Consider the following 13,477-nt stretch of genomic DNA (forward strand, 5'->3'; position numbering starts at 1 on the left):
TCCCACAACTGTCTCTTTTCTTATGTTGAACAAAATAAAGTTCCCCTGAGTTCCCTGAGCGGCTAGGGCTCCATCAAGGAATGAAGCGTCCTGAATGGATCCTTCTAGAAAAGGGTGGGGGTGGGAGCCACCTGGTGGCCAAAGCTGTGCAGACCACAGCTGTGTAATGAGGCAAGTTGGTTTAAAAAAGGAACAGGCTGCAGAGCTGAAGTATTTGTCAAAGTAATAAAAACGTTTAAATGAGTCATTTTGGTTTATAGCAACTCCTAGGAAACGCTTTTCCAAACAATTTAGTCTGTTGAGCGCATACAGTACTGGTTTCTGCTAGAGTATTGTTCGTATAATTGAGAAACTTGCAACTTAGAGTTAAGCAGTAGTTCTCAAAGTGTGGTCTTGTGGACTTCAGGGGCACCACGAAGTCTCCCTTTTCAATCGTATACATGGGGGATGCTGGACTTTCTCCATCTACTTCAAACAAAACATCATAACAGGTCAAATGTGGAAGCAGAAATAAAAGTTCCATCATCTGCGACCGGATGCGACGGCTCATGCCTGTAATCTCAGCACTTTGGGAGGCTGAGGTGGGCGGATCACTGGAGGTCAATAGTTCAAGAGCAGCCTGACCAACATGGTGAAACCCTGTCTCTATGAAAAATGCAAAAAATTAGCCGAGCATGGTGGCGCACGCCTGTATATCCCAGCTACTCGGAAGGCTGAGGCATGAGAATCACGTGAACCTGGGAAGCAGAGGTCGCACCACTGCACTCCAGCCTGGGCGACAGAGCAAGACAATGTCTAAAAAAAAAAAGAAAAAAAAAAAGAATTCCAGTATCTGCTATTAAACCAGATATTCAAGAGATTTGCAAAATGTAAACCAATGCCACAGATGCCACTAACTTTTATTTTGGGAAATATAGTTATTTTGCACAAAACACATTATTTGTGTTAACATGTAATTGGTTTATAATGGCCATTTTTCCATGTATAAATATTCTTTTTTTTTTTTTTTTTTTTTTTTGAGACGGAGTCTCGCTCTGAGGCCCAGGCTGGAGTGCAGTGGCCAGATCTCAGCTCACTGCAAGCTCTGCCAACCGGGTTCACGCCATTCTCCTGCCTCAGCCTCCCGAGTAGCTGGGACTACAGGCGCCCGCCACCTCGCCCGGCTAGTTTTTTTTGTATTTTTTAGTAGAGACGGGGTTTCACCGTGTCAGCCAGGATGGTCTTGATCTCCTGACCTCGTGATCCACCCGTCTCGGCCTCCCAAAGTGCTGGGATTACAGGCTTGAGCCACCGCGCCCGGCCAGCATGTATAAATATTCTTTAACTTTCTCCGTTTTAATTTTTAATATGATGAATACTGATAGATAGATATAGATATATAGATATACTTCCTTTCTGTCCCCTCACTTCACACACATGAATTTGTCTGAAGTTCTCAATAATTTTTAAGAGTGTACAGGGATCCTAGGCTCAGAAAGTTCTAGAACCACTGGACTAGAGAAATGTGGCAGCCAGACATTCAAAATGGTACAGAATTTGACACTCCCCTGGCGGGGTTACTGTGCGGTGACTTGGATCGGGTGCACTTGCAGATGTGTTTCCATCAACTTCTGTATTGAAGGCCCAGTTATCTCTACTTACCTCTTAAGTACCACTCCAAATCTTTGGACACCCTTGGACGCTTGCTCCACCCTGCTGCCACTGCAGAGACCAGCTGTCTGTGGACCTTGCCAGCTCCATGTGGCATCCCAAAGGGCACCCACCTCACAGGACCCCTGACCCCTACACTTGAGAAACCCAAAGTAAGTCAGAGAAAAGTAAGTGCAGGGAAATTGAAGCCTGTGGGGCGAATCTTCGACCCATGAGCTTAGGAGCAAACAGATACGTTTTTTTCCTCTCCTGCCTGACACAGTGTGCTGAGATCCAGGCCCCTCAGAAACAGTCCCAGAAGCCCAAACAATCAGTTGCTCTAGATACCCAGTGGTGACCAGCTCCTCAGCCCAAAACTCTAGAACTCTGTAAGTTAAGGCTATGCATAGTTTGCCATTTCACCATATTCTCAACATCTACGAACTATAAACAGCCTTCAAAGAATAGTAGTAGCATTTTCATAACACTTATTTTGTGCCTAATCGGGCTCTATGTCATAAGAATTAAAGTAGTAGCTTCTAAAATCTCAGTCTCCTGAAAATGAAGCTTTAGAATTGTTTCCTAAAATAATATTATTTTTTATTACCCATTGCCATTATTAAAAATAGTAATACTCGGCCAGGCGTGGTGGCTCACACCTGTAATCCCAGTACTTTGGGAGGCCGAGGCTGGTGGATACTGAGGTCAGGAGTTCATGACCAGCCTGGCCAAGATGGGGAAGCCCTATCTCTACTAAAACTACAAAAAATTAGCTGGGCGTGGTGGCGGGCGCCTGTAATCCCAGCTACTCAGGAGGCTGAGACAGAGAACTGCTTGAACCCGGGAGGTGGAGCTTGCAGTGAGCCAAGATTGCGCCATGCATTCCAGCCTGGGCAACAGAGCCAGACTCTGTCTCAGAAAAAAAGAAAGTAATACTCTGATTCTAGAAAGGTTACACTGAAATAGACACTCTCATGTTGCTGATAAAAATGGTTATAACTTTTCTGGAACACAATTATTATTATTTTTTTTGTTTGGTTTTGTTTTTTGAGATGGAGTCTCCCTCTGTTGCCTAGGCTAGAGTGCAGTAGTGAGAGCTCTGCTTACTGCAACCTCTGCCTCCCGGGTTCAAGTGATTCTCCTGCCTCAGCCTCCTGAGTAGCTGGGATTACAGGCATGCGCCACCATGCCCAGCTACTTTTTTGTATTTTTAGTAGAGACAGGGTTTTACCATGTTGGCCAGGCTGGTCTTGAACTCCTGACCTCAAGTGATCCACCCACCTCGGCCTCCCAAAGTACTGGGATTACAGATGTGAGCCACTGCACCTGGCTGGAACATAATTTGGCAACAATTTCTACAGAAACAATTTAAAACTGGGACAAACATTTATGCACAAAAGTATTTCCCTTAGCACATCTATAGTAGTATCTTCAAAAGCAATTACACTTTCAATAATATGATGATGGTTACAAATATTTTATGACTCTATGCCATACTGTCACATTTTATGTAATCAATAAAAATTCCATATTCAAAAAGTTTTTAATAAAAAGCAAAATTATCACTATGTAATGTTAAGTAAAGGTGAAGGATACAAACTGTATGATCTCAATTTTTTGTAGCAAGGAAAAGAAAAAACTAAATATATCAAAAATTTTACATGTCTGAAAGGAAATATGGCAAAGTGTTAAAAAAATGGTGGCCTCCTCTAGGTGATAAAATTGTGGGTGACTTTTTTCTTCCTGATTTTGTTTGTTTGTTTGTTTGTTTTGAGACCGAGTCTCACTCTGTCGCTAGGCTGGAGTGCAGTGGCATTCACCACCATGCCCAGCTAATTTTTTGTATTTTTAGTAGAGACAGGGTTTCACCGTGTTGACCAGGATGGTCTCGATCTCTTGACCTCATGATCCACCCGCTTCGGCCTCCGAAAGTGTTGGCATTACAGGCGTGAGCCACCGCACCCTGCCTTTTCTTCCTAATTTTAAACATCTTCTGTATATTTCCAAATTTTCTACAGTGAAAGTGTGATATTTTACGTCATGATTATAAGAAGGCAAAAATGGGTGAGGCTCTAGGATTTCGAAGGTCACTTGCAGCTCTAAAATTCCTTAACTTATCAGTAGGGTTTGTTTGTTTTTTTGACTTTCCACTGATAGTAACAGAGGAGTGTATTGCACGTTTCCTAATAGCAATGTTATGGCATGTCATTGCCTGAGATTCCTAAATCTTGTGCAAGATTTCAACATTATCTGTAGAACCTAAGTGCTAGACTGTGATCTTTTATGAAGTTTTTGAGTGTTGCCACCAGACTGAATGTTAAGATGAAAATGCCGGGAGAGGATAATAGTCTTACTTGTAAATGTGCATTTCTACATTTAGAGTAGTATAACACATTAGTTAGTGCTTCATCATTCAAGACACATTTAAATTTTACTATATTATAATAACATTCTTAAGAATTTCCTTAAGACAAGGAGATAAGCTTAGTTATTGCAAAGCAAGAATCTGCTCAAACAATAAACAAACAGGTATAAACAAGTGCATTTGAGTGTGTGGCCACATGCCTGTCACTCCCAAATTCTTGTCCTTTGTTCCCAGCTGGGGAGAAGGTAAACAGAAATGGGGAATGGGGAGTCTCAGCGCCTGGCCTCCAGCCTGCTCAAGCAAAGGGGTAGGAGATCATCCCCGAGCTTGCCAGGGATCTTTTGGGGATTTATCTGGCCCTGGGTCACATGCACTAGTTGGCCTGTGACAGATCTCAGTCTCCCAGCCAGTCGGCGGCAGATCAGGCACTCCTGTCTTTGAGTCACCGTGGAAGGAACTAGCCTGGGCAGCTCTTCACAGGGGCTCTTGCTCACATCAAAGCTGGACAGTCAGCCCCTGGTGGGCTTCAGATTCAAAGACCCCCTCTGTCCCCCATCCTTGACTGTTGCGCCTCACAGTGGTCTCACTCTTTCTTCTTAATCAAGGATGTGGGGTCCCTTTGGGGACAAGCATCCTGGATCAGGACCCAGGCTTTTGGTGACCCAGTCCAACGATTCCTGACTCGTCGCCTTCTGTCCATAGGCTTGCATTCGTCCATTAGAAAGTGCCCTTTGCTTCTTCTTTCCGAACTAAACTTTAGATAACTCCTGAAAACCAGAACCCAATCTTGGCACTATCACCCACTGCCCACAAAGGGTTCCTCTCTACCCCGAGCAAGGACGGCTTGGTCGGGAGGCATGCCCCTTGTTTATGGTGGATTGTTACTTTTCATGCAGGGAAAATAATAAAACAAAACGTTAGTGTTTTCATATAAAAACACGTTGAACAGTCATCTCCTGTAAGAGAATCCTGGAGCCCCAGACACACCTAGAAACACAAGTCTGTGCAAAAACACACTGTGTGGATTTATGGAAATGCACACGATGTGAAAAGTACCTAACGGATGTGTATAAAAATTAGATTTTTTTTTCTTTGAGACAGAGTCTCGCTCTGTTGCCTAGGCCGGAGTGAGTACAGTGGGGCGATCTCGACTCACTGCAGCCTCCGCCTTGCGGGTTCAAACAATTCTCTTTTCTCAGCCTCCTGAGTAGCTGGGACTACAGGTGCACGCCACCATGCCGGGCTAATTTTTGTATTTTTAGTAGAGACAGGGTTTCACCACATTGGTGAGGCTGGTCTCGAACTCCTGACCTTGTGATCCACCCGCCTCGGCCTCCCAAAGTGTTGGGATTACAGGCGTGAGCCACTGTGCCCAGCCAAAAATTAGATTTTTTTTTTTTTCTTTTTAGACAGAGTCTCACTTTGTCACCCAGGCTGGAGTGCAGTGGCACAATCTCGGCTCACTGCAACATCCACCTCCTGGGTTCAAGTGATTCTTGTGCCTAAGCCTCCTGAGTAGCTGGGATTACAGGCACACACCACCACGCCCGGCTAATTTTTGGTATTTTTAGCAGAGAGGCGGTTTCGCCATGTTGCCCAGGCTGTTCTCAAACTCCTGAGCTCAGGCAATCTGCTTGCCTTGGCCTCTCAAAGCGCTAGGATTTGCCTGGCCCAAAAATCAGATTTTTAAACACTTAATAAGTTAACTTTTTCTGATTGTAAAGGCAGTACACATTTTAAAAATAGAAAATGTCCATCCTGGCTAACACGGTGAAACCCCATCGCTACTAAAAAATACAAAGAACCTAGCCGGGTGAGGTGGCGGGCGCCTGTGGTCCCAGCTACTCGGGAGGCTGAGGCAGGAGAATGATGTGAACCCGGGAGGCAGAGCTTGCAGTGAGTTGAAATTGCGCCACCGCACTCCAGCCTGGGCGACAGAGCGAGGCTCCATCTCAAAAATAAAATAAAATAAAATAAAATAAAATAAAATAAAATAAAATAAAATAGAAAATGTATCGGAAAATACAGAAAAAATATAAAACAGTCTTCTAGTGTTTTTCTGTGGCTACTAAAAAAGCAGAATTGGGATGATTTTGTATGGTGTTATGTTTTACTTTCTTCCTTCCCTCATGTATTGATCACTTAACTTACTTACAAGTTCCTAATATGTGCCAGAGATGGTGCTGGCTACTGGGGTAACAATAATACATCAAAACAATAATACAAAAATTACAGCTTACATTTATGGAGTCCTTACTGTATGCCAGGAACTGTGCTAAGACTTTTTTTATTTTTTGAGATGGAGTTTCACTTGTCGCTCAGGCTGGAGTGCAATGGTGCGATCTCGGCTCATTGCAATCTTCCTCTCCCAAGTAGCTAGGATTACAGGTGCACACCACCATGCCCAGCTAATTTTTGTATTTTAGTAGAGATGCGGTTTCACCATGTTGGCCAGGTTGGTCTCAAACCCCTGACCTCAGGTGATCCACCCACCTCGGCCTCCCAAAGTGTTGGGATTTACAGGCATGAGCCACCGTACCCGGCCCAAGACTTTTTATTCAACACCTCATTTTATCCTTATGCACTGAATACCATATTGGTTTCTTTTTTTTTTTCCTCTCTCTTACTCAAAGCATTGTTATTAAATCAATGATGAGGCTTACTTTCAACATTATTGCAAGTCATTTCTTTGCAATAACAGGTTACATGATCATAGTTGAAACAAAAACAGAGATACTAAAATAATAAGAGAGCAGCAGAAATATTCTGATGCAAATGTATTTGATGATTTTATTTCCTTCACTCTGGAATATACTACGGAATGTACTATTATTGATGTGCTTGCCTATGCCTAATCTAGAATATAATTATCCTGAACTCTACATGGTATTTTAGTCTAGAAAGTACTGTAGCTTGTAGCTTGTCTGAGTTCTTTTTTTTTTTTTTTTTTTTTTTTTTTTTTTTGAGCCGGAGTCTTGCTCTGTAGCCCGGGCTGGAGTGCAGTGGCCGGATCTCAGCTCACTGCAAGCTCCGCCCCCGGGTTCCCGCCATTCTCCTGCCTCAGCCTCCCGAGTAGCTGGGACTACAGGCGCCGCCACCTCGCCCGGCTAGTTTTTTTTTGTATTTTTAGTAGAGACGGGGTTTCACCGTGTTAGCCAGGATGGTCTCGATCTCCTGACCTCGTGATCCGCCCGTCTCGGCCTCCCTAAGTGCTGGGATTACAGGCTTGAGCCACCGCGCCCGGCCTTGTCTGAGTTCTAAATCAAACCAGGAAACAGCAGAGGGAGCTGGTGCTGTGTTTTTGCAAGTGAGATGTGTGTTCATTTCAAGGGTCCATAAAATTTTTTGGCATGCTGTTTCCATGGAGAGGAAAGTAGGTGTTTTTTTTCTTTTTTCTTTTTTTTCTTTTTTTTTTTTTGAGACGGAGTCTCACTCTGTCGCCCAGGCTGGAGTGCAGTGGCCAGATCTCTGCTCACTGCAAGCTCCGCCTCCTGGGTTCACGCCATTCTCCTGCCTCAGCCTCCCAAGTAGCTGGGACTACAGGCGCCCGCCACCTCGCCTGGCTAATTTTTGTATTTTTTAGTAGAGACGGGGTTTCACCGTGTTAGCCATCATGGTCTCGATCTCCTGACCTCGTGATCCGCCCATCTCGGCCTCCCAAAGTGCTGGGATTACAGGCTTGAGCCACCGCGCCCGGCCTTTTTTTTTTTGTTTTAATCAAGCCACCTGCAAACTGCAATGTGTTCTTTTAGTGATTTCTTTTTATATCTATGTTTTCCAGGAAGGTGCTGTGGAGCCTACGCAGTCACTTAGAAACAAGAAATATTTGAGAAATTTCTATGAAGTCAAATATGCATTATGTCTCCCACTCTCCAAAATATAACAAAACAAAACAGCTAAACACCCTGGAATGGAATGGCTTACTCTGTTCTTGAACCATATGAGCGCCTACTATTTGTTGATTCCACGCTAAACCAACAAAAAGATATTGAGCTGCCTTATATTCAATGTATGTATTGAACACCATTTTGCACATATCAAATGTTTGAAACTGAAGCTTGAAAAGTCAGTAAACTCCACGAGGGGTCTCTATATAATTTTTTTTTTTCTTTTTTGAGACGGAGTGTCACTCTGTCGCCCAGGCTGGAGTTCAGTGGTGCAATCCTGGCTCACTGCAAACTCCGCCTCCCAGGTTCATGCCATTCTACTGCCTCAGCCTCCCGAATAGCTGGGACTACAGGCGCCCACCACCACACCCAGCTAATTTTTTGTATTTTTAGTAGAGATGGGATTTCACCGTGTTAGCCAGGATGGTCTTGATCTCCTAACCTAGTGATCCGCCCACCTCGGCCTCCCAAAGTGCAAGGAGTACAGGTATGAGCCACCACGCCTGGCCCGGTCTCTACATAAATTGATCACACGTTTTTGTAGAATAACAGTATAAACAATAGTATAAAGCATACAGGATTATCTAATTCGGTTATGTTCTACAGGTCATTATTATTTACATTCATCAAACTTGAAATTTGTACCATTTACCTTCCAGATTTAGAAGACGTCTGAACTTTGGAGAATGATTTTTTTTTTTTTTTTTTTTTTTTGAGACGGAGTCTCGCTGTGTCACCCAGGCTAGAGTGCAGTGGCCGGATCTCAGCTCACTGCAAGCTCCACCTCCTGGGTTTACACCATTCTCCTGCCTCAACCTCCCGAGTAGCTGGGATTACAGGCACACACCACCATGCCTGGCTAAATTTTGTATTTAATAGAGATGGGGCTTTCATTGGCCAGGCTGGTCTTGAATTCCTGACCTTAAGTGATCTGCCCGCCTTGGCCTCCCAAAGTGCCGGGATTACAGGCGTGAGCCACTGCGCCCGGCTTGTTTTTTTTTTATTTTAGAGACAGGGTCTCACTTTGTGGTCAGGGCTGGAGTGCAGTGGCACAATCACAGCTCACTGCAGCCTCTATCTCCCTGGCTCAAGTGATCCTCCCACCTCAGCCTCCTGAGTCACTGCTACCATAGGCATGCGCCATCACACTTGGCTAATTTTTTTATTTTTATTTTTTTGTAGAGATGGGGTCTTGCTACGTTGCTCAGGCTGGTCTCGAATTCCTGGGCTCGAGCAGTCGTCCTGCCTTAGCCTTGTAAAGTGCTGGGATTACAGGTGAGAGCCACCACACCCAACACTCCTCTCCTCCCCTCCCCTCCCGTTCCCCTGCCCTCCCCTTCCCTTCCTTTTTCTTTTCTTTTTTTTTGAGATGGGGTCTCTCTCAGTTGCCCAGGCTGCAGTGCAGTGGCACGATCTCAACTCACTGCAACCTCCAGCTCCCAGGTTCAAGCGATTCTCCTGCCTCAGCCTCCTGAGTAGCTGGGATTACAGTCATATGCCACCTCGCCCGGCTAATTTTTAGTAGAGACGGGTTTTCGCCATGTTGGCCAGGCTGGTCTTGAATTCCTGCCCTCAGGTGATCTGCCCGCCTTGGCCTCCCAAAGTGTTGGGATTACAGGCGTGAGCCACTGCACCCGGCCTTCTCTTTTTTTTTTTGAGACAGAGCTTCGCTCTTGTTACCCAGGCTGAAGTGCAGTGGTGCAATCTTGGCTCACCGCAACCTCCGCCTCCCCGGTTCAAGTGATTCTCTTGCCTCAGCTTCCCGAGTAGCTGGGATTACAGGCATGTGCCATCACACCCGGCTAATTTTTTTTTTTTTAAGTAGAGATGCCATGACCCACCGCACCCGGCCCTCTTAAAACATTTGTAGTTGCAACGTTCAAATGTAATTGCACATAATAAATGCTTTGGAACCCAAGGCCCAATCTGAAGCATTGTAAGCCTCAAACATTTACTGTCACAAACTGTTTATCTACATATTTGCAGAATATCATTGATCTTTGGTAATTACTCTTTGCAGCAACCAGAACCATTTTGTAATTTTCTTATAGATTGCTATACTTGGTCAAATATTTATTGAGTGCCTATTATATGTCAGGCCCTATGATAACCACTTAGTTACTAAAAAGGACCATCAACTGCATTTTGGCTTACTTTAACCTTCAGTAATAAAATAAAACTTCCTTAGTTTCTCAAGTAATACAAACCTTGTTAATTCATTTTCTCTACTTCAAATTGCAGAGACTTCAAGTACAAGAAACAACATATTTTTCAATGGAGCTAATAATGCACTTCTGTGTGGCCAGGCGCAGTGGTTCATGACTGTAATCCCAGCATTTTCGGAGGTCGAGGCGGTGGATCGCCTGAGGTCAGGAGTTCAAGACCAGCCTGGCCAACATGGTGAAACCCCATCTCTACTAAAAACACAAAAATTAGCCAGGTGTAGTGGTGCACACCTGTAATCCCAGCTACTCTGGAGGCTGAAGCACGAGAATCGTTTGAACCCAGGAGGCAGAGGTTGCAGTGAGCTGAGATGGCACCACTGCACTCCAGCCTGGGTGACAGAGCGAGACTCCATAACTAACACACACACACACACACACACACACACACAGCTATTCTGTTGCAGTGACATAAAACCTCAACAGTATGACTTTCTTATAACTAGGAATAAGAAACACGAAGATTTCAACAAAAAAGATACTTAAAAATGCTAAAACGAATTTGAATGTCTGTGTTGTTTCAGAAGGCAGAACAAGCACCAAAAAGAAGTTATAGGAATGTAGATGGTAGATGTCAGCTGAAGACAAAACCAACCCCTGACCTGAACAGCCTAACAGCGCTGGTTTGAATACTGAAACAGCTGTCAGGACCACTGACCTGGAATGTCACAGAGGCCACTGGGGCCCCGGAGGGAAGGTTAATTACTTGATACTCTAATATGCCTTTCAACGCGGATTCCACAAACACGACAACGCTGATTTTTCACTTCGTTTTTTTTTTTTTTTTTTTTTCTGAGACAGGATCAGCCTCTCACCCAGGCTGGAGTGCAGTGGTGTGATCTTGCCTCACTGCACTCTCCACCTCCTGGGCGATCCTCCCGCCTCAGCCTCCCGAGAAGCTCAGACCACAGGTGCAAGCCACCACACCGGGCTTTTTTTTTTTTTTGGTAGAGACAGGGTCCCGTCATGTCGCCCAGGCTGGTCTCGAACTCCTGAGCTAAATGATCCTCCCGCCTTGGCCTCCCAAAGTGCTGGGATTACAGGCATGAGCCACCGCGCCTGGCCGACAAAGCTGATCTTACCGCATCTGAGAAGCCAGGTAGTCAAGGTCAGGCTTTCCTGTCCCTGCTTTCTCCCTCTCCTATGTGAGCCAGCCCTTAAAGAGTGAAAATGCAAGAGCTAAGACGGGTTTTCCTCGTAGGGTCTCCCAGCGACCCGCTGCCCAAATACATTTGGACGATTCTCCTGCAGAAGGCTCTCCATTATGAAAACGACGCGTTCGGCCGGTGGCGGTGGCTCACACCTGTAATCCCAACACCTTGGGAGACCAAGGCGGGCGGATAACCTGAGGTCAGGACATCGAGACCAGCCTGGTCAACATGGTGAAACTCTGTGTCTAATAAAAATTAAAAAATTAGCCGGGCGTGGTGGCGGCGCCTGTAATCCCAGCTACTCGGGAGGCTGAGGCAGGAGAATCGCTTGAACCCGGGAGGCGGAGGTTGCAGTGAGCCGAGATCGGGTCATTGCATTCCATCCTGGGCGACAGAGTGAGACCCTGTCTCAAAAAAAAAAAAAAAAAGAAAAAACGAAGCTTTCTATCCTGGAATGTTCTCCCATGACAAGAAGGAACGGAGAAGCAGGAGACAGAGATACTTTGAAAGGGAGTGCGCTCTCAGGAGGGGAAGGCGGGAAGAGCGATTCCAAGTTTAGGAAGTCCTGCAAGGCGCTGGAGCGTGGAAGGGCAAGGAGGAGCCAGGGGAGGCGGTGTGCAGGGCTGAGCACGGAGGGAGAGGGCTGGAGTTCGGGATCTGCGGGTCCCCGGGCGGGCAGTACTAGGCAGTGGGGAGAGGGCCGGGGGGACTCCGAGGCCGGAGCGCCGCACAACACGCATGCGCGGCGCTCGGAGCTTAGTGGGGAGCGCGGCTGCAGCCGTCTGGGCAGACCGCCCCGGCCTCGCCCGGCGCCGGCTGCGGCCGCCCCCGCCCCAGCGCGGCAGCCGGGCTCACGCTAGTCCCCTCCCCACCGCCCGGAACCCGGCACCCCGGCCAGACCCGCCGAGGCCGCGACGCCGGCGTCGACGGCGGCTGCGACGGCCTTGGGAGCGCGTGAGGCTCCGGGGTCGCGGCGGCGATTGGCCGGCTGCGGCGCCCGCTCCCAGAATGCAGCGCATGGCGCGTCATTGAAGAGAGACCATGATGGCGGCGGCGCTGGGGCCCCCAGAAGTGATCGCTCAGCTGGAGAACGCGGCTAAAGTTCTGATGGTGAGGACGCCGCGCCCCTCAGACCCCGGGATTCGCGGGCCCCCGGTCGGCCCTGCCACGCCAGGCCTTGCTGCTTTCTGGGCTGGCGACTGGCAAGGGCCTCCAGGGAGCCTGCAAGTGGAGGAGGAGGTGGCGGTGGCGTGGCGCAGGATTCTTCATCCTACTTTCCTCCTGTCGTCGTCCCCTCCTTCCAGGAGCTGTCCCCTTCCCCTGGCTGCCCAGCACCGCAGTCGGGCGTGGGAATATAGTGGTGTAGTAAAGAGGATTTCTTCACCTTACACCCTGCCCCGCAGACTGGGTCGCAGAGCAAGGCGCTGGGAAGGAGGTTGGGGTTATCGCCGCAGGGCTTCGGTAGGGGAAATTTGTAGGGCTGTGTGCGCGCTCTTGGGGAGTTGGTGTCGGGAGGGAATGGATGGCACAGCCCTGGTGCGTTAGCAATCCTTGTTTCCTGTGCATTCGGATCCTCTAGCGTTTCCCTGACATGCAGCCACCTCCGGAGTAATTGCAGCCGGCAGCACGTGGAAGGGCCGGGCCGGCTGGAGGGAGGGAGGGGAATCGTTGAGACCAAGGTCACTGGGGCAAAACTTGGTCCAGTGCTAAGCTCCTTAAAGCTCCCGCGATTTGGAGAACTGAGTCTATGCTACTCTTTGACTTCATGCTTACACTACAATAAACAGTTTGATGAGGTTGTTTACTAAGGGAATTTGAGAAGGCCGAGTCAAAGGATAAAAGTATTACATGCAAGGAGGAGAAGTAAGGATAAAACTACGTTCAGTTACTCAGTAAACTGTATTTGCTGGCTCAGCTTTGTTTTTGTAAATTATGACTTCGGTGTTTGTAGATGTTTTGGGAAATTAGAGGTTCATTTGATAGCTGGATTGGTTCAGACTTTCTAAGAATTGGATGCAGCCAGCTTTGTTACCTTTTTGGACTTTTTTCCTTTTGGTTTGGTGTTAGGGTGTTTGAGCATCACATTTAAGAATATTCGAACTAATTCTAGCATAGTTTGTAGTTCTGATATTTTACACCAGATATTTTTGTTTCTTTAGAAATCGAGAAGTCTAATAAAAGCAGGATTTACTTGCTTCATTATGAATATTAACTTAATGTACG

At 46.8% G+C, this 13,477-nt stretch overlaps 1 protein-coding gene and 1 long non-coding RNA gene across 4 annotated transcripts in view; both read left to right on the forward strand.

The window, feature by feature from the left end:
- The first annotated feature begins 1,571 nt into the window (after window positions 1-1,571).
- On the forward strand, window positions 1,572-4,302 carry LOC140711443 (uncharacterized). The gene is made up of 3 exons (XR_012092655.1): window positions 1,572-1,821; window positions 1,913-2,018; window positions 4,229-4,302. It is a non-coding gene; the product is annotated as an uncharacterized lncRNA (long non-coding RNA).
- Window positions 4,303-12,177: 7,875 nt separating this feature from the next.
- XPO4 (exportin 4) overlaps window positions 12,178-13,477 on the forward strand; it is a 108,729-nt gene continuing 107,429 nt past the window's right edge. For all 3 annotated transcript variants that reach the window (XR_012091694.1, XM_008021637.3, XM_008021641.3), the window contains exon 1: window positions 12,178-12,364. Coding sequence is in view for 2 of the 3 variants with exons in the window: in XM_008021637.3 (XP_008019828.1) it covers window positions 12,296-12,364 (69 nt within the window). In the remaining variant the exon portion in view is untranslated. The remainder of the gene's footprint in view (window positions 12,365-13,477) is intronic.

This window comes from Chlorocebus sabaeus, chromosome 3, assembly GCF_047675955.1.
Source record: "Chlorocebus sabaeus isolate Y175 chromosome 3, mChlSab1.0.hap1, whole genome shotgun sequence".
Taxonomy (NCBI): domain Eukaryota; kingdom Metazoa; phylum Chordata; class Mammalia; order Primates; family Cercopithecidae; genus Chlorocebus; species Chlorocebus sabaeus.